At 41.3% G+C, this 18,450-nt stretch overlaps 1 protein-coding gene across 2 annotated transcripts in view; it reads left to right on the top strand.

Moving 5' to 3' along the window:
• Nucleotides 1-18,450, top strand: part of LOC149175309 (uncharacterized) — a 485,878-nt gene that overhangs the window by 221,908 nt on the left and 245,520 nt on the right. Inside the window, exons 9-10 of one of the 2 annotated variants that reach the window (XM_089419594.1) lie at nt 9,414-9,607; nt 9,852-9,918. The exons of the other annotated variant lie outside the window; for it this stretch is intronic. Coding sequence (XP_089275720.1) covers nt 9,414-9,607; nt 9,852-9,918 — 261 coding nt within the window. The remainder of the gene's footprint in view (nt 1-9,413; nt 9,608-9,851; nt 9,919-18,450) is intronic. 2 annotated transcript variants of the gene reach the window in all.

The following is an 18,450-nucleotide window of genomic DNA, read 5'->3' as shown; positions in this document are numbered from 1 at the left end:
TGGAGCTTCGTGGCATATGACGGGAATCAGGGAATATTTGTCAGAATGTCGAGAAGAAAAGATGAACTTTCAGATCACCATAGGGAACAAGGCAAAGTGTACTCCAATAGGGAAGGGTACCATAGTTTTTCAAATAGAATCGGGAGAACGATTCTGTGCTACAAATGTGCTCCATGTACCAGGATTGGGGATGAACTTACTTTTTGTGTCGCAACTTCAAGGCAAGGGCTATGACGTCTACTTCATCAAGGAGAAGGTATACGTCAAACACCCGAGCTGGAAAAAGAAAGTGCAGATCGTGATCAAAGTAATAGGTTGTATAGATTACAACTAGAATCACCAATGGCACTAATAGGCAGTCATGGAGACAAGGACTTGAATGAACTATGGCACAGCAGAATGGGTCACTTGCACCATGGAGCTCTGAGAATTCTCAAGAGCATTGTAACAGGAGTTTCGGATATGAGTATAGAATGAGATGATGTATGCAGGGGATGCGCTCTAGGAAAGTATGCCAAGGCAGATTTTCCAAGGAGCAAACACAAGGCCAAGAGTGTACTAGGAAGGTAGTAGTTCGACGAGATGTAAAGTTCATGGAGGATAGGGCTTTTAGAAGATCTCGTGAGATGCCTTCCGAGGAGCAGTCGAAAGAGGAGCTGCTGGTTAAGCTTCTTCAACCAACAGAAGTAAAGAATTCTTCCTTAGGGCAGGAAGATTCTCAGGACGAGGAGGAGGAGCTAACAAAAGCATCTGCTGTTAGAGGAAGAACTAGCAAGGAACTTCATTAGATTTTGCGAGATGTAGAGGACCTCATCGGTGTGCCAAGAAACAATAAGAGGGAGCAAAAACAACCAGATAGATATCAGGCATTAGTAGCTCACGATGGAAAGCTTGCCAGTTTCAAGGAGGCAGCTCAACGTCAAGTTTGGCTAGATGCGATGGTAGAGGAGACAGCTCCAGAATGTGAATGATGTCAGGGAGGTGGTGCGAAGGCTTCTAGACAGATCAATGGTAGGTTCAAGATGGATCTACAAGATCAAATACGCTGCAGACGAGAGTGTTGAGAATTTCAAGGCCAGGTTTGTGGCTAAGGGGTATGCTCAAAAGGAAGGAATTGATTATGAGGAGACCTTCGCCCCGGTAGCCAGTTATACATCTATTAGGACCATGATATCTCTTGTAGCTCAGATGGGATGGGAGATTCATCAGATGGATGTCAAAACGACATTTCTGAACGGGGTAATAGAAGAATAGGTATACATTGAACAACTAGAGGGCTTTGAGACTCATGAGAAGAAGTCTCATGTATGCAGATTGAAGAAAGCTTGTTTGGGTTGAAACAGGCACCGAGAGGATGGTATGGTCGAATAGATGGCTACTTTGCAGAAGATGGGATTTGTCAAGAGTGAGGCGGATTCGATTCTCTACTATCTGGTTGTAAAGAAAGAGCCGCTAATCTTAGTATTGTATGTGGATGATCTCTTTCTAACAGGATCATCCAAACTCATTGGGGACTGCAAGAAGAATCTAGCCACACAATTTGATATGAAGGATTTGGGACAAATGCATTACTTCCTAGGGTTGGAAATCTGGTAGCAGAAGGGAGAAATCTTCCTTGGGCAATGGAGGTATGCTACAGAAATCCTGAAAAGATTTGGGATGGAGGACTGTAGACCCATGGCTACGCCAATGATCACCAACTGGAAGAAGATTGATGCATCAGAAGACAAGGATGTCGATCCCACCCTATACAGGCAGCTCATAGGGTTCCTGATGTATTTGGTCAATACTAGACCAGACATCTTCTATGCTGTCAACACCCTCAATTAGGTCATGGTGGAACCAAAGAGGGCACACTGGGTAGCAGGCAAACACGTTCTCAGGTATTTATAGGGAACAGTCGATTATCGGCTCCTGTACACCAAAGGTAAGGATATCAGTTTGAGTGGATTTACTAATGCAGATTGGGCAGGAAGTTCAGTGGATCGGAAAAGTACCTCTGGGTACTGTTTCAACATTGGATTAGGAATGACCTCTTGGTGCAGTAGGAAACAAAAGTCTGTGGCTCTTAGCTCATCTGAGGTAGAATATATGGCAGCAAGCACAGCTTTGTGTGAGGCCATATGGCTTAGAAAACTGCTTGTGAACCTATTCAGAAGGAATATGGAGGCGACCAGGATCATGTGCGATAATCAGAATTGCATCAAACTCTCTGAGAATCCAATGTTTCATGATAGGTCAAAGCATATTGATATCCGGTGTCACTTTGTCAGAGACTATGTCCAACGAGGAGCTGTACATTTGAGCTGCACTCCTACAAGAGAACAGGTGGCGGTCATCCTTGCCAAGGCTCTTGGAAGGACAAAGTTTGACTACTTCAGGGAAAAGATGGGGATGGTAAAGAACCCGTTTCGGAAGAAGAAAGGGAGTGCTAGCAGCACAGATGCAGAGGGAGTTGCAGTGCGGATGCAGTGTTGGGAGAAATGACCAACAACAACACGGATGCAGAGGGAGTTGTCATATAGATGTAGAGCCATGGGCAGCATTACAGGATACAACAGTGTAGAGGATGTTGGGCAGGGAGGCTTAGCATCAGCACAGGGACCGATGCCAGATGATCAGGGTGATACGTAGTAAGGAGTACTACTAGAGCATAGTCCTCGCTAAGATGGAGTTATGATTTGAGGTAGCATCAGATGTGCTCCAGCCGCGAAAATTGGTCGAGATGCTAAGGCACACGAGATCTCCATTACCTAGAAACGGTTTGGGCAGATTCTAAACAGTTTGGGAGATATTAAAATAATTAATATTTTTAATGGATTCCTTAAGTCTAAACTTGGGGAATTTAAAATATTAATGTGAATTAATATAAAACTGAGTTAGAATGGTCCAAAAGTCATGGATCAAGCCAGAGTTAATTTTAGCCGCTGATTAGGGACTTAATCTCGGCTATTGATCTGTCAACAAGAAAAGTATAAGAGGAGGCTTGAGGGTCACTTGGAGAACACACTTAGGGTGACCAGTCAGTTCAATTTCTGGAGCGGGGTTAGCTGAGAAATTGAACCAGTGGTCTGGTGAGCAGTTAAGAGGGCAGAAGCCGGAACTGTCGGGAACGGTCGGGAAAGCTGACGCAGAGGGGAATAGGTGGAACTGCTGTGAATAGGCAGAATTGCCGGGAACTACCGGAATAGCCGGGAAAGATGATGCAGAGGGAAGAAGTCGAAACTGCCAGGAAAGATGACGCAGAGTGCAGAAGAGGTGACGCAAAAATAATCGGTGTTAGCTAGTCTTGTGTCGGATCAGTCGGAATTCTGCCGAGTGAAGTGAGGTAAAACTCACTCAGATTTTATGCCAGTATTTTCTCTGTAAAGGATTGCTAGATGAGCATCCTAGATTTGTATTTAGATATTTCTCCTGCATAATAATAAAATCCTCCCTTGCTGCACCGGTTTTCCCACATTGGGTTTTTCCGGGGACTGTTTTCCAAAATATCTGTGTCAATGTGTTGATTCTTGTGCATATGTTTGTTTTTGTATTACGGTGTGATATCTGCAGCAATATTTATTTTAATGTTTACTGAAGTAATTTCATAAATAACTTATTGAGGAATAAGTAGGAAAAGTAAATTAGTGGCTGCAGTGATAGAATTTTCACAATACTTAGTACACTGCATGGTCCAGTCTCCGGGTACCAAAATTGAGAACCCCTCAAATGTAGCTGTCTGGATTCCCCTACGCTCCACCATCTGGGCATCGATGAAATTGTGGGTGGCCCCACTGTCAACGAGGACTGACACATGTTGTCCCTATATAGTCCCCCCGATCTTGAGTGTGAAATACTTCGGTACACCCCGAAGTGAAGCGAGGACTCCATCGGTGCACTTGTGCCCCGGTGTCCAAGGCTCCTGGCACGTGAAACACAACCTCCTCCTCCTGAGGTCCCTCTAGGTGTCATCATCCAACTGGCTACGTCCTCCATCTCGCTGTGGTGGCCATGCATCTCTGTTCCCCTATGGGGTTGTAGGTCTCGTGGGAACAAAGGCCTGGTTCTTGGGCATTGCATCGATCATGTCTCGGGTCCTAGAAATAGCATCCTGTAGTGATGTGGGATTGTAAGCCCTCACCCATCCACACAGAGGCTTAACAAGCGCCTCCGCAAACAACATGATCAGTTGTGCCTCCGAAATATCTGTCACTATCACTGTGAGTCTCTGTAACTTCGTAATGTAGGACTCTGCACTGCCAGTCTGTGTCAAGTGGGTCAACTCTCTCACATGTAGCTCAATATCCTTCCTCTCAAATCTCTTCAACAATCTCCTTGTGAACTCTGTATAAGTGGTGATGTGAAGGTGCCCCAATGTGATTAGTCCATGATACCACCACTCCTATGCATCCCCTTCCAAGTGAAGGGTGGTGAAACGTATGGCATCAAATTCCCTCATGGGATTCAAGTGAAGATATGTATCAAGTTTTGGATCCATGCCTTGGCTGAGCTCTTTGTTGACCCATCGAAGTTCGGAAGTGTGACCTTCCCTGCTAGCTTTTGCACATCTTTGTTGGATTCTCCTCCCCTATAGTGGCCTCCAGCCCCAGTAGTGTGCCTCTCCTTGAGGTGGATGTACTCTCCAAAGGACATCACCCTCTTGATCTGGCCATCCAACCCCTCATACTCATCAATTCCCGATGCAATAGAATGTACCAAGTCCACAACCGGGTCCGACTCTCTCTCTGGCTCGACCTCTTCCATGAAATGAGGCATTGTGGGGTGGCCAGCTTGCCCACGCTGTGGGGTGTGTGGAAGATGATAGGCACGACTGCCTGCTCCTGCTCTGGAATCCTTGTCACCTTGAGGTTCTCCCTCCGGTCTCCCACCTGTTTGTAGGCCCATGACTTTCTGCATCATGTCCATCATCAATTGCCCTTGCCTCATCATGTGCTGGTTTGTCCTTAGCAACTCTTCTAAGACCTGGTCCGTGTTCCTCTTCCTGGGCTGCTCATTCTCTTCTTGGTTGTCCATCTTGCGTCTGATATTTTCCACTTCAGTGTTCAAAAATGGGTTTGGGTCCTCTTCTCTACCTCAATCCCTGCCTCTGTCTCTACCACGACCTCTCTGGAAAACTAGTCCTTGGTATCTCGGTGGCATCACCCGCTCTTGTTCCCCACCCTGGCCAAGAACATGCTCTGATACCACTGTAATATTCCTAATGGAAAATTTGCAGTGATAACAAAGACATGTAATAATTTTCAAAACAAAATGTACTCAGCAATTGACACATAAACAAAAATTTCTCATCAAACACCCAACTGGCTCATTTTCATTAATAAAATATGCTGGAGTACAATAGAAGATGGATGAGGTGCACCTAGGCTTGCACAAGGCAAGCTACAAGCCTCAGGTGATCAATACAAAAGAGCCCAACTGCTGTAGAAGTGTTGCTCTCCAGAAAACTGCGCTGTCCCTCCAAATCTGCACTGCTCGCTGACTTCAAGCTCTGATTTCCCCCTCAAAACAACCCAGAAATTTCTATAAATTTAGGAGTGTACTCCTTGCCAAAAACCTAAAAAATCCTAGAAAGGGTTTTCCCTGGTTTTGACCCTCCAATTTTGGCCTCCTAGAGCTTGGCCCTCCTCCAACACTGGGAATCTACACCTGTAGCTGGAACTATTGTATCCTGCTCCCAAAATGTCAAGAAACCTCCCAAATCAGCCTCCCAACAAATTCCCCACAACCCAACTCCTCAATCCTTCGGGTAAAACTCCCTCCAAACAACCCCCTCTAGTGACTGCACAGTCCTGGGTGAAGATGACATAGTCCCTTGCACCAAAAACTCGACCTGGGTGATTGGCTCTTCCTCCTATTGTAATATCGCTCCTCTGAGATGAAAACCTGATAAGAATGCCTCCAACAACCACTTCACTCCCAAATCCTGACTCTACTGCTCCACACAAACACGCAGTCTCTCCCACTGCGTCCCTGCTGCTCCCACTGCGTCCTTGCTGAGCCAAGGCAACGTAATCCTCTGATGGTGGTCACTCTCTTTGTCTCCAACTGCAAGGAAAGGCCCTCCTAGGGTGGCACTCAAGGTCCACCGAAGAAAGGGGTGAGCTTCACTCCTTGGGAAGCTCTTGTGCTAAACAACACATTGTAGCTTAGTTGAACAACTGAAGCAACAATGAATTCTCAAATCAATAAAGGCCCCAAATGCTGCTCCTCTCTGTCTATTTATGCTTGCTCCCTTGGGCCCCACGTGGGTCCCATCAAATATTTTGACCCCCAACTTAGGAAAATCGAGCTGCCTCCAAGGGGTGCGTATTTTTGGTGGGTGAGTGGTCCCCACAATCCACTAAAGGCATATCGACCCCCTTTTCTCTTAAGTTCTTCCACCAAAAATGCATTAAGCCAAAAATAACAAAATTGCCAAAATTGTTTTTCCTCTCCTTGGGAGAACAATTAGGAAGGGGCATTACAGGAATTAAATGAGTTGAACGTTGGCGGGAGGTATAAATGCGACAACAGTCCCTTGGCTAATTTAGTGGGAGAAGTAACTGAAACTAAAAATGGCGGAAGGATGGCGGAGGGTAAGAATGGCAAAGGAGGATAAGTGGTTTGCGGGAGGGTGGGGGGGTGCTAGTGGTAAATGGTTTGAAGCGGAGGAGGTCCTGCAATTCGTCGGAGCTTGACATGTTTACAAAGATGGGATAGAGGAAACTGCTTTGCGGACTCTCCCGCCCCCCTCCATTAACTGTTGGGAATGTGGGGGGTCTCGCAATTCATCAGCTACCGTTGATCTTTGCACACACCATCTTAACCGTCGGACGCTATATACAAAATATGTCCTTGGCGTTAGTCACATCAAACTTTTTTTCAAAATTTATTTTGAAAAATACATAATTGGGAAATAAAATTATACAATATAGCGACGTTTAAATGTGTGCGCTTATTCTCTAAAATAAAAATATTTTTTCTCTTTTTCTTTATTTCTTTCATTCTTTTTCTCTTTCTTTTATTTTTCATTTGGGGGGGGGGGGTGCTAGTGGTAAATGGTTTCAAGCAGAGGGGGTCTTGCAATTCATCGGAGCTTGACATGTTCATAGAAACAGGATCGAGGAAACCGTGTTGCGCCCCCCCCCCCTCCCTCCATTAACTGTTGGGAATGCGGTGGGTCCCACATTTCATCAGCTACCATTGATCTTAGCACACACCATCTTAACCGTCGGAGGTTGTATACGAAATATGTCCTTGCGGTAGTCACATCAAACTTTATTTTTCAATATTTATTTTGAAACATACATATTTGCCAAATAAAATTATACAATATAGTGACATTTAAATGTGTGCTCTTATTCTCTAAAATAAAAATATTTTTTCTCTTTTTCTTTATTTCTTTCATTCTTTTTCTCTTTCTTTTATTTTTCATATATCATTTCTTTTCATATATTTATTTTTTCGTTTCTTTTTATTTTTACAATAAAAAGAAATTTGCAAGCTATTCTAAGGGTTAAAATAAGTTACAACAATGCCTAGATATGCTTTGATACCATGTGAAATTTCCTTGATTGCAACAATTGGAATTTAATCTGCTAACTTATGCAGTTTATTTGTCTTCAACAAATTAATTCGACAAATAATGATTAATTCACTACTTCAATCTTCACAAATAAATTCAGGAATTGAGAAATAATGCACACACATGAAATAGATGGCACCAAGATTTTTGGACAATAGTCGCTAGAAAAATCCTAATGTGGGGAAAACGAGTTCTGCAGTTGAGGGTTTACATTATTATTAATTCTTCAGCGAAATTGAGAAATATAACAACTGCTTGCCTTTCACTGGCAAATCTTCGGCATACAATCTTCTCCACTGGCAAATAAATCTGGAAACTCAAGTTTCCTTTGCAAAATCAATTCGTCCTCTTCCCAACCTACTCGCATCTCCTTCTGTTACTCATGCCTGTGACTGGAAATGTGCACCATTGGCTCTAGGAAATTCGTTCCGACAACCACATTGCCTCTTGTTACTCTCTGAAACCACTTGCATCTCCTTCGGTAGTTAATCTTGGCATTGAAACTCAAATTGTAGCCTCTGCAACTTGCACTAGGTAAACTAGCAGTGCGCACTAGCTACTTTGCACCACTTGGTACGACCTCTCTGTAGATAAATTTGGCCTCCCTTCTTGTCATTGGAATGTTGGACACCCTGTGGAGAATTTCTCTGGAAATTCTTTCCCCAATCTCTCTACTGAAACTCTGTTGTTGGTGTCTCCCTATGCACCCTTGCTCTTACTGCAAATCAGACCACTGAGTCTCTGTTTTATCTTCTTGAAGGCCCCATTGACTTGCTCTTATAATCTCTCATTAAGCAACCAATGGCCACAATCGAATCACAATTGATGGCTAAGATCATCTTGACCCCATCAAATGACTTTTTTGGAAGTCTCTAGAGTAAAATTGATTTTCCTCAATTATTCTGATTTAATTAACTTGTTTTCGTAAGTTGGACTTAGGAAAATATTTAATAATTGGCTAATTAATCTAATTGAGGTTTTTCTTGCGAAACCTTTATTGGGTATTGGAGAAAATATGTTCCTTAGCCTCATAGACACCATAGAGACTAGAATATCTGTCCGCTGCTAGTGAAAAGTTAAAACTAATAGGAGCTGTGTTATCAGTGATCACCATCCTCCTATGGGTTTCTAAGGCTTGGGTCTATATTAGGGGTGCCTTTAAAATTTGTGTTTGTTGCATTCACAGCTTTATTTGTTATCTTAAATACAGTAATAGCTGATTGTGCTTGAATTAATTTCCTTTAATGCATAGTAAAATGGTTGATAATATTTGCTTTATATTTGTAGGTATTTTTTCTTGTTATGGAATTGTAAGAATGTCTCCATTTATTGTTATTTTGGAATGGGTTTTTCCATAACGAACATTTAGTAAGCATTTGCTTATTTTCTTGGCAATGAGAACTCTATGATACAACTATTTTGGGAAAATATTATATAGGCATTTGACACATGGATTGTACTATTAACCTTTCGTCCTTCCCCTTCATTTATATGCTTATCTGCAATTGTTTCAACTCTTTATTATTGAAGCATTGTGTGACAGTAAACTTGAAATGCAACCTCTTCATTTTTGTGGTTGTCTGCAATTGCTTCACTTGTTTTGTATTGAAGGATTTTCTGACCCTCAACTATATAATGCCTTTTATTTGCATCTCTTTTATTTGTTTTTTTATATGGAGGTGCCCTGAGCATTTTTTTTTAGCTACTAATACTTGCTGTATTTTTGAGACTTGTTAACCTATTTTGTTCATTGGTGGACATCTTTATAAATTCTTCCTAATTTTTATTTCACTATTTTGGTTTTTTATTAAAGAGCTTGGTTTCTCCTCCTACTTATGATCTGCAGGAACTTATACAAGCAGTTCTGCCTTTTGATTTACTAGTTGATCGTGGAAAGCGAAGTCATATTAGTAGTATCTTTGCTAAATATGCTAATGCTGGAGAAGGAAAACCTAAAGTTGTTCGGGATGCTGAAATTGCTCTCGCTTCTCTTGTAGCTTGTGAGGATGCCCTTGAAAAAGAGCTACTTATATCAACATCGTATGCTATAATCTCCATAGTACACTTCCTTTCTGCAAAAGATAAATGTGTTTAGTTTTAAACTTTTATGTTTTCAGTTGAACTAGCTCCAATATATTTGACTCAATTAGAGACAAATAAGATAGCTATAAGATTTATCCAGGTGTTTGGTATTTTCTCTTCTCTCCTGATACAAATCATTTCAAGAACAACACACTGTAGGGATAAGCATTAAATGAGCTGCTGGCCTCTGTGACTGGTGCAGATATGTTCCAGGGATGGAACTAACTCTATCTGGACGTTTGAAGAGCCTTTACAGTACACATTGCAAGGTATGACTCATTTGTAATTTTTTTTCAATTTTATATTTTAGACATTAAACTAGGCCTTGATTGGACATTTTAAATGTTGGTCAGAGGATGTGGTAAAACCAAACACCATGCAATCAGTAAAGATGTAAGAGCGGTATCAAAGGCTATATGCCATATTAATTGGCTGATTGTATTCTTGAAATAATTTCAGGTTCAAAAATCTCTATATTAGGAGACTGGGATATGGTTCAAGAGAACATGAAGAGACTTTGCCATATAGAAGTTATCATGACATACTTCAGCACTCATGCAAATGGCAAGGCCATTTATTTATTTCTTACTTGTACCTGTTGATTCTTGAAAGGATTTGTATCCTCAAATTCCAGATTTTAGAGGAAGCACTCTGTTATCCACCCAAGTGGGTAACCCCAAGGAGAAATTTTTTCTCCTATTCATTCAGCTTGCCAGCTGGCAGCTCTGTGATCATCCACCGATAGCTAGCCTCAAAGGCCTTCCATCCATGCTATGGTCAGTGCTTTATTCATTTATCTTACTCATCAGATGATGGTGGTTCATCCATTACAAGGTGCATTAATCATTTTTGTATACAAGTGCTTTCATTTAATGTTTAGGGGTATTCTAGTGTGGATCACAAGTTGAATCGTATGATAGATCATAGACCACTTTTGGTTGTATTTTTGTTCCTGTAACCCACTATTATGTGGGTGATACCCTTAAATTTCTTTTTCTAGAAGATCGTCCTCAGCCAACAGCCCCTTATAGCCACCAACTAGCTCGTTGTGCCACTTCTCCGCCACTTGAGCCAGCCATGTGGTCCCTCACCCATTTGTCATGATCATATGTTTGAACTTTGAAGGTGGACCTCCCGAACTTAAAGGTATGCCTTGTCATTTGGTAATTGAGTATTGTAGTTTGCTTATTATCTTATTATGGATACTCCTGGGCATGGATTAATGGGGGGATCCAGCTGAAAGAGTGGGCTAGGTTTGTGCTCTTGTCCCCTAGATCTCTTTTGGATGTTAACCTTGGACCCTAGTCCTGTGGGATCTCTTTTACTGACCTTTGGGCTTTAGGGATGGTACTACATGGGAAACCTGATTTTGGTTGCGTGGTCCCACTCCCTCTTCCACATATATTACTCCCCTTCCACTCATTACAACCCCATTCATCATTTATCCCACTTTGGTCCACATTCCTCCGTTGGGTCCACATAGGGTTAGCCTTCCCTCGCCTTGCCCACACCTTCGGTCGGGCCTGGAATGATGCCCCGAAGGTTGATGCAGCTGAAAAGAAAAGTAAAAGCATAATTGGTCATCACCTTTAACCTATTTTCCTTCTCCCCTTTCCCCTTGTCTAGGTCTAGTCTTCTAGGTCACATAGGGCATCAATTATCTCACGATCTAGCCTTCCAATACTTTGATTTTTGGTCCACAATTGCGTTGGTGTGTCCTCATGAAGCCCTCCAATTTCATTAGATTCCGACGGTGGGATCTTGAGATATCTCATGCCCTATCTCGAAGACCAATTCTTGCCCTTGGTTTCCCTTAGGCCAAAAAGGTCACTGGGATCTTTGCATTGCCTTTCATTGAAAATTCGTTCCTTGATCCCTTTCTCCTCCCTAATTAGGTCAAATATATCATAGGTTGCTAAATCCTATCTCCTTGACCAAACCTCGGGTCCACTTGGTTCCCTGTGGTCCCATGCACTATCAAGGTTAATTCTTCAAATTGGAACCCAGGTTTCCACAAGAACTCTAGTGCTTAGGGATCTCCTTTATAAGACACATACTCAAAACCTAACCCTAGAAATTTTCCCTGAGCCCTTCCTAGAGAGCCTTCCATCTTATCTTCCAAGACAAACAAGCCACATATTTGAGTCTCTCTTGTGGATAGGCTTCCAAGATCGCCCCTCACCTTATCATTGGTCCATCCATTTCGTGATCCTTATCATAATGAGTCTCCTCCCATCGGTGAAAATCCGTAATGAGTAGGGAGCCTTAGCCGAGGTGACAGTGGGCTATCGCTCCATTGCTGCCCTTATCCTAGTAGTAACCCTTTAAAGATCCCTTTTTAGGACCCTTGCTAGTTTGAGAGGTAACAATTCCCATGCTCCATCTTGGTGTTTATCCCTTGCCCCTAGTTTAGTGTGACCAAGGTTGCACGAAACGGGGAAACGGGTACGAGTTTCTGAAATGGGAAGCGATACGAAACGCGACCTCCCCAAATTTTGGAAACGGGGAAACGCGAATATATATATATATATATATATTAGGACATTTAGGAAATATGTGCAATCATAAAGCATATATGATACATTCTAATTTATTACATTATGATAAAACTGTCAATTGTCAATGCATAAACTATAAGTATCTAAATTTGCATCACATTTACTCATGAATAATCACATAATGAAAATAGAAATATCCAAAATCAGCCACGAGAAATTTCTAATTTCTTGTCTCGTGTTTGATTGGGAGTCTCTTCCTACATAGTCGAACGACCTTAATGCTCTTGATTAAATACAAGTTTCATACCCTAGTACCTTACATTCTCTTGATTATTGGGAGTCTCCCATGCATAGAGGGCTTGGTTTTCTTGATTAAATACAAGTTCCATACCCCAATACATGATAAAATCCAATGGAAACATTGCAATCCCCCAATCCTGAAATCCTGAAAAACAAATAAGTCTGCTGGATTTTGAGTGAGATCTAAAATTCTACTTTCTCCATATGAAATCCAATGAGGGCGAAACCACTCTCAAACATCCTGAGTCATTTCATGGTAATGTTAAAAATTTAAGTAAAAGTGATAACTTTTACTTTAAGAATTTAACATTACCATGAACTGCATATCAACACTAGGGCAAAAGTTCACTTTTATAACTTTAGACAGGCATCTGGAAGCAACTAGAAGTCACTAGGCTAACGTAAGAATAGATTAGAAAACAAATAAAATAAAAAATAAAAAATAAAAACACAAGTAAATGCTGAAACGTGGGTCGTACGGCCCTGAAACGCGTTTCAGGCCGTACTGGCCACGTTTCAGTTTCGTGAAACGTGGCAGTACGGCCTGAAACGCATTTCAGGGCCGTACCAAACGCGTTTCAGCGTTTCGTACCCGTTTCCCTATGGAAACGCCTTTCTGCCCCACATTTCCTGCAACATAGAGTGTGACCTTCATTGAGGCCTTTCTATCCACTGCCCAAAGGGGGCTCAAATAGGAGGCGCCAATTGATGTTGCTTGTCCATGATAATACATACTTAACACTTACCATCTCTTCCTTGTATCCGTGTTCTATATTTAGGTTGATTGCTATTTGTCCCCAATATTGGTTCCTTGTTTTCCTCATCCTTGAGTTGGGGTCAGGAAACTTTTCTTTAAGAGGTTGATGCAAGAATCACATAATCTGATCTCTACATTACCATAAACCTGCACATAATCCGTAGAACACAAACAAACCACAAACAACTTCAAACATTGAATGCTCAGATCGATTACTCAAGTGTCCACATGCTCTTTTCAGTCACATACCTACTCAGATCTGCAAATGAACTGGTGCCAGAATAGAAGAAAGCATACAGACATACCAGTGCTCTGATTCCGTGTTGAAAACCATTTCTGATCTATAGACAATTACTTGTGACATTATTCGTTTAGCTTAGTCAATTTCATCAAGCAATTATACATCAGAAATTCAACTAATAACAATGATAATAAAGTAGAGATCACGGTGCACGATAACAAGAGACACTAGTGTTTAGGTCAGAGACCAGGGCAAAGCCTCACAAGGGGAAAGCCCAATCAAACCTTTCCTTAGAGAGATCCTTCAACACTATGTCAAGACATGAACAATACTAACCACAAAACGACTTCCACCAGTACTGAGATCTCCTCCACAATGTTTGCTACATAATGTCCAACATGATCACCAATGAGATGCTGATCTGCTCACCATATCATGGAAACAAAGCTTGGATCTCTTCCCTCTGAGATTCAGACAGATCTGTAGATGCACAAAATTTTGCTAAAATTGCAGTTCTCTAATAGCTTCAGATCTCAGACAGATCTAAGTTAGATCTGAGCAAATAGATCTGTGGAGGCATCAAAATTCTGATCAAATCAATAGCTTCAGATCTCGGGCCACCAGAGTTTAGATCACAAGAATAATGAGCAGATATGAACCACTAGACTTCGGATCACAAACAATAATGAGCAGATCTGAACCATCAGATTTCAGATAACAGACAATAATGAGCAGATCTGAACCACCAGATTTCAGATTACAACAATAGCCATAGAACTCGACCTTCAACTTGGATTAGATCAGATCTTGAGAGAGATAGAACAAAAACTCTTCTTCAGTTGATATTTCCTTGAATTCTTCCCCGTGCCTCTTCGCATAGAAGAACATAAGACAAAAGTATGTAATTGAATTGCCTTGTGAGGAGGACGAATGGAGCTCTTTATATAGCCATCATGAGATCTGAATGGGTGCCTTTCTAGGCAAACCGAATTGACCATCTAGAAGGATTGATCTGATCCAAATGAGTGAGTTTCTAGGCAAGCCGACTTAGCACATGTGGAGCCACTTGTAATTACAATAAAGTAATATGTTTCTTCTTTTCAAAAATATATTTGACTAATACAAAGCATGGAGAACATGCTAATAATAATAATTTTATTTTTCCCAACTACAAAGATAATAAATAATTTTTATGAAGACTGACCAGAGCTACACTTTCAACAAGTCCAACCCTCCTGCAAGTCACTTCCAATGTCAAAGTCAAGCATGGTCAAACTCTCACAGGTTTGGTCAACTCCTGAAATTTCGGCCCCTGAAATTTCGGGCCTGCAATAAACTCCGAAATTCAGCCTTCTTTTCAGAGTAATTTCTCTACATCTGCAGGCTTCCTTTTTTCCTTCTACTTATGCTTTTCTTCATTAGATAGGTTCAAAGGATATGTGTGATGATAATGATGTAAAAATTTCTGAATCTAACACATCTGAAACCCTTACTGCAATATCTGGTTTACTATCTCCTACTTGTTATTTACATTAACAAGTTATTTAATAACATAAACGTTGAAGTAAACACAATTGCAGCCTTCACAACTATACAGATCAACAACTGAAATAAACTGAGACAACACAAGGGACACTGTTATTTTTGGACAATCGTCCCCGGAAAAACCCAATTCGGAAAAACCAGTGCAACATATAGAGGGTTTTATTATTAAGCAGATTTTGAATACAACTAGGGTGCCAGAAATGTCTCACCCTTCAGAGAATTTCCTTGGCAGTGGTACCTCTATCTGGAGACAGATATTCTGGCAAATTAGCAATCAAATGAACAATCACACAGTGACTCTGGCTGTTCCTTGTGTTGGATAGCGAAAGCTGCTCCAAGCACTCCTCTAGAACTGCTTCACCCTTTAGGAACTGCGTCACCCTTCAGGAACTGCGTCACCCTTCCTTGGCTCTGCTTCAGCCGATCAGCTCCTAGTCTGCCCCACAGACACTCCCAGCGTTGCCTCTGAAGTCCTCTTCGGCTTTTGTGTCAGCCTTTGTAGCTCTCTGCGTCTTCTGCGCTGGCCTCCTTAGCCTCTGCGTCAGCCCTCCTAGGGTCTGTGCTGCCTCATATGGCACTTTGCTGCCTCTCTGATATGTATTCTTCAGCGTTGGATTGAAATCCCTTGCTGAACTGTCCCTCACTACAATTGATCGTTAACTCGATTTCCTTAGCAAACCCAGCCCCAGAAAATCGAATTCTTGATCTCTCTTGGTGTGCTTCCAACTTACCCTCAAGCCTCCTCTTATACTTTTCCTGTTGACGATTTAACGACCGAGATTAAGTCTCTAATCAACGACTAAGATTAGAACTGGCTTGATCCTCGTTACTTAGAACTTTCTCACCCATTTTATATTAATACACATTAATATTTTTATTTTCCTAAGTTTAGACTTAGGAACCCATTAAAAATATTAATTATTTTAATATCTCCTTATCCGGGTGGAATGTCTCCAAACGATTTTTGGGTTTTGGAGATCTCATATGCCTTAGCCTCTCCACCAATTTTCATGGCTAGAGCACATCCAATGCTACCAAAAGTCAACAAATGAGTGTCCTCCAAAGCGATCGAAATGCCCTCTATATATATCTATCCAGGAGGTCGAATAGGTGGCTCTTGGAAGCCCAGGTTGACTTGTTCCCAAGAGGGCCGACTTGTACATTTTTTTGGACTTTGACTCAATAAAATTCAAAATTCTTTTTCTTACAAATGTCCAAATGGGACATGACTCAAGTACATTTTCTTTTGATTCATAATAAATTCTCTTTTGACTCTATAAGCATGAAGAACATGCTTTTGACCAAAATAGAATAATAATAATGAATATAATAAATGATAAAAATTACATTTTATTACATAATGAGACTGACACTAGTTACATTTTTCAATATTTTGGAGCAGCTGAAGTATTGTTGGCAGGCAGATTGTTGAGTCCTAGAACAATCATCCTTGGAGGAGCAAAGTCATTGTAAGTGGGCAGGGTAGCTTGGAAGACCTTATGACCGTGACCTTGGAGCAGCAAAGACATTGTGTGAAGGCAATGTATGTTCAATGACATTGGAGTAGTAGTGCCATTGATAGAAGGTGTTTTGTTCAGCTGAAGATGCAAGCATTCTGAAGTTGCAGAAATACTTGTGTTGATTTCTGGTAGCATCGGATGTACTCTAAGTCTCAAATCTTGTAGGGAGGCTTGGGCACATGTATTCTATAGAACCCAAAAAGCATTTTGGGAAATTCTACCAGGAGACAGTTCTGTTAAAATAATTAATTATTTTTAATGGGACCCTAAGTCTAAACTTAGGAAAATAAAATAATTGTTGGACACCTAATCCTAATGGGTTAGCGTGGAAGTTGAATGGACAAAGCAGTCCAAGAGACCTTGGGATCTGAATCCCAAGAGTCACAATATGTACTATAAATGTAAATGAGTTGTTAATAAAAATAGTACTGAATGATTTATCTTTCCATCTGTCTCACTGTCCATGTGAGTTTAACATGGTATCAGAGCCATGATGTGTGGCCTGTGTAGTTTTCTCACGGTTTAGCAACTGGTCTAAGCTGCTTTGAATAATGCTGGCCTAGTCTTCATTATCTGACCATTTATTTTAGCTGAGCCCATCAGATCTGCAACTAGGCATTGTATTCCTACCACTGGTATAACAGTGCTGTGATTTACCATGAGTGTTCTCCCTCATATTCGTATCTGTCATCTCTGCACCTCATTATAACCTGTTAGTGAGCAGAGCAACGGTTATTTCTTAGATTCTGAGTTGCATCCACCCTTTAGCTGCTCCTGTGGAGTCTCTCTACTCCGTACTCCGCTCTCTGTTTGCAATATTCCATATATTCCGACCTGCCCCCTCCACAGTCGCTGCCACTGTCTAAATACTTCATTATCTGCGTCTTCTGCGTGCTTTGACTGTCAGACTGCATCTGAGCATTGGACGATGGCCTGAATTAAGAACAAGATGAAACCGATGGCATTACTGGGTTTTGATTCGTTTTGCTGCTGGTGCATTTGCTCTTCCCTTGCTGCATGTCCACGCAGAATTTGAAGCAAAACATTTTTGCTGATCACCGTGGTATTGTTCCGGATCTGAAACAAGGAACGAATGCAATTTCCAGTTGGTAAGATTACTCAAATGTGAGACCGAGCTATCTGGTATGAATACGCTCTGCGCTGGAGAAAACAGTGTTTGGTTTATTATGTTGCTGGGTTGTAATACACAATACCATTCTTTATGATGTTGCTGGGTTGTAATAAGTAATATCGCCATTACCACTACTGCCATTTACCACTGTTTATCTTTACCGCATTTACGCTTATTGCATAGTTTTGTCCACCCATATGTTGAACGCTGCCCATGTGTGGGAAACCCAAGGTGAACAAAATTGCCAGCCTTATCAAATATAAATGCCAACACGTTTCAAACTAATCTGGGTTTTCTCCATCCAAATAAAATGGATTAAATTCAGTCAGATGTAAATTATGAAGCGTTGCACCACTATAGTCCTAGGTACATGAAATACAAGGTTTCGAATTTGCCTTTGGAAATGTAAAGAGGGGAAATAATCTCAGCTTGTTGAAAATCATAAAGAAAAGTGTGGAGACTTAGAAATTTTGAAACTGTTCAGATATTGTTGTCGTTTCGTATTCTGATTAATACGCTTTGCTCCTGACATATACAAATTTGCTCTCTCATTAATAAGCTTTGCAATGCTGGAGCATCAATTCCTTCAAGTTCGTAAGGTTACCCAACGAAGACGGTAGTATTTCCAGGAAAGGGCATTTTATAACGAGAAATTCTAAATCCATGAGATTTCCAATGGCACCTGGCAATTCTTTGAAGTGTGTACCCAAGAAATGTAAATTCTGCAGGGACCATTGACGGGCTGGTGCGTTTTGAAAGTTTTTTGAAGGGCTATACGCTGGTGCATTTTGTTCTTTGCTGTGTGCTG

This window comes from Pinus tabuliformis, chromosome 4_1 (genome assembly GCF_031772625.1).
Source record: "Pinus tabuliformis cultivar Carrire ecotype Pingquan chromosome 4_1, CPIR1, whole genome shotgun sequence".
Taxonomy (NCBI): Eukaryota; Viridiplantae; Streptophyta; class Pinopsida; order Pinales; family Pinaceae; genus Pinus; species Pinus tabuliformis.
The sequence above is the reverse complement of the archived record's forward strand: the minus strand, read 5'-3'. Positions and strand labels throughout refer to the sequence as shown.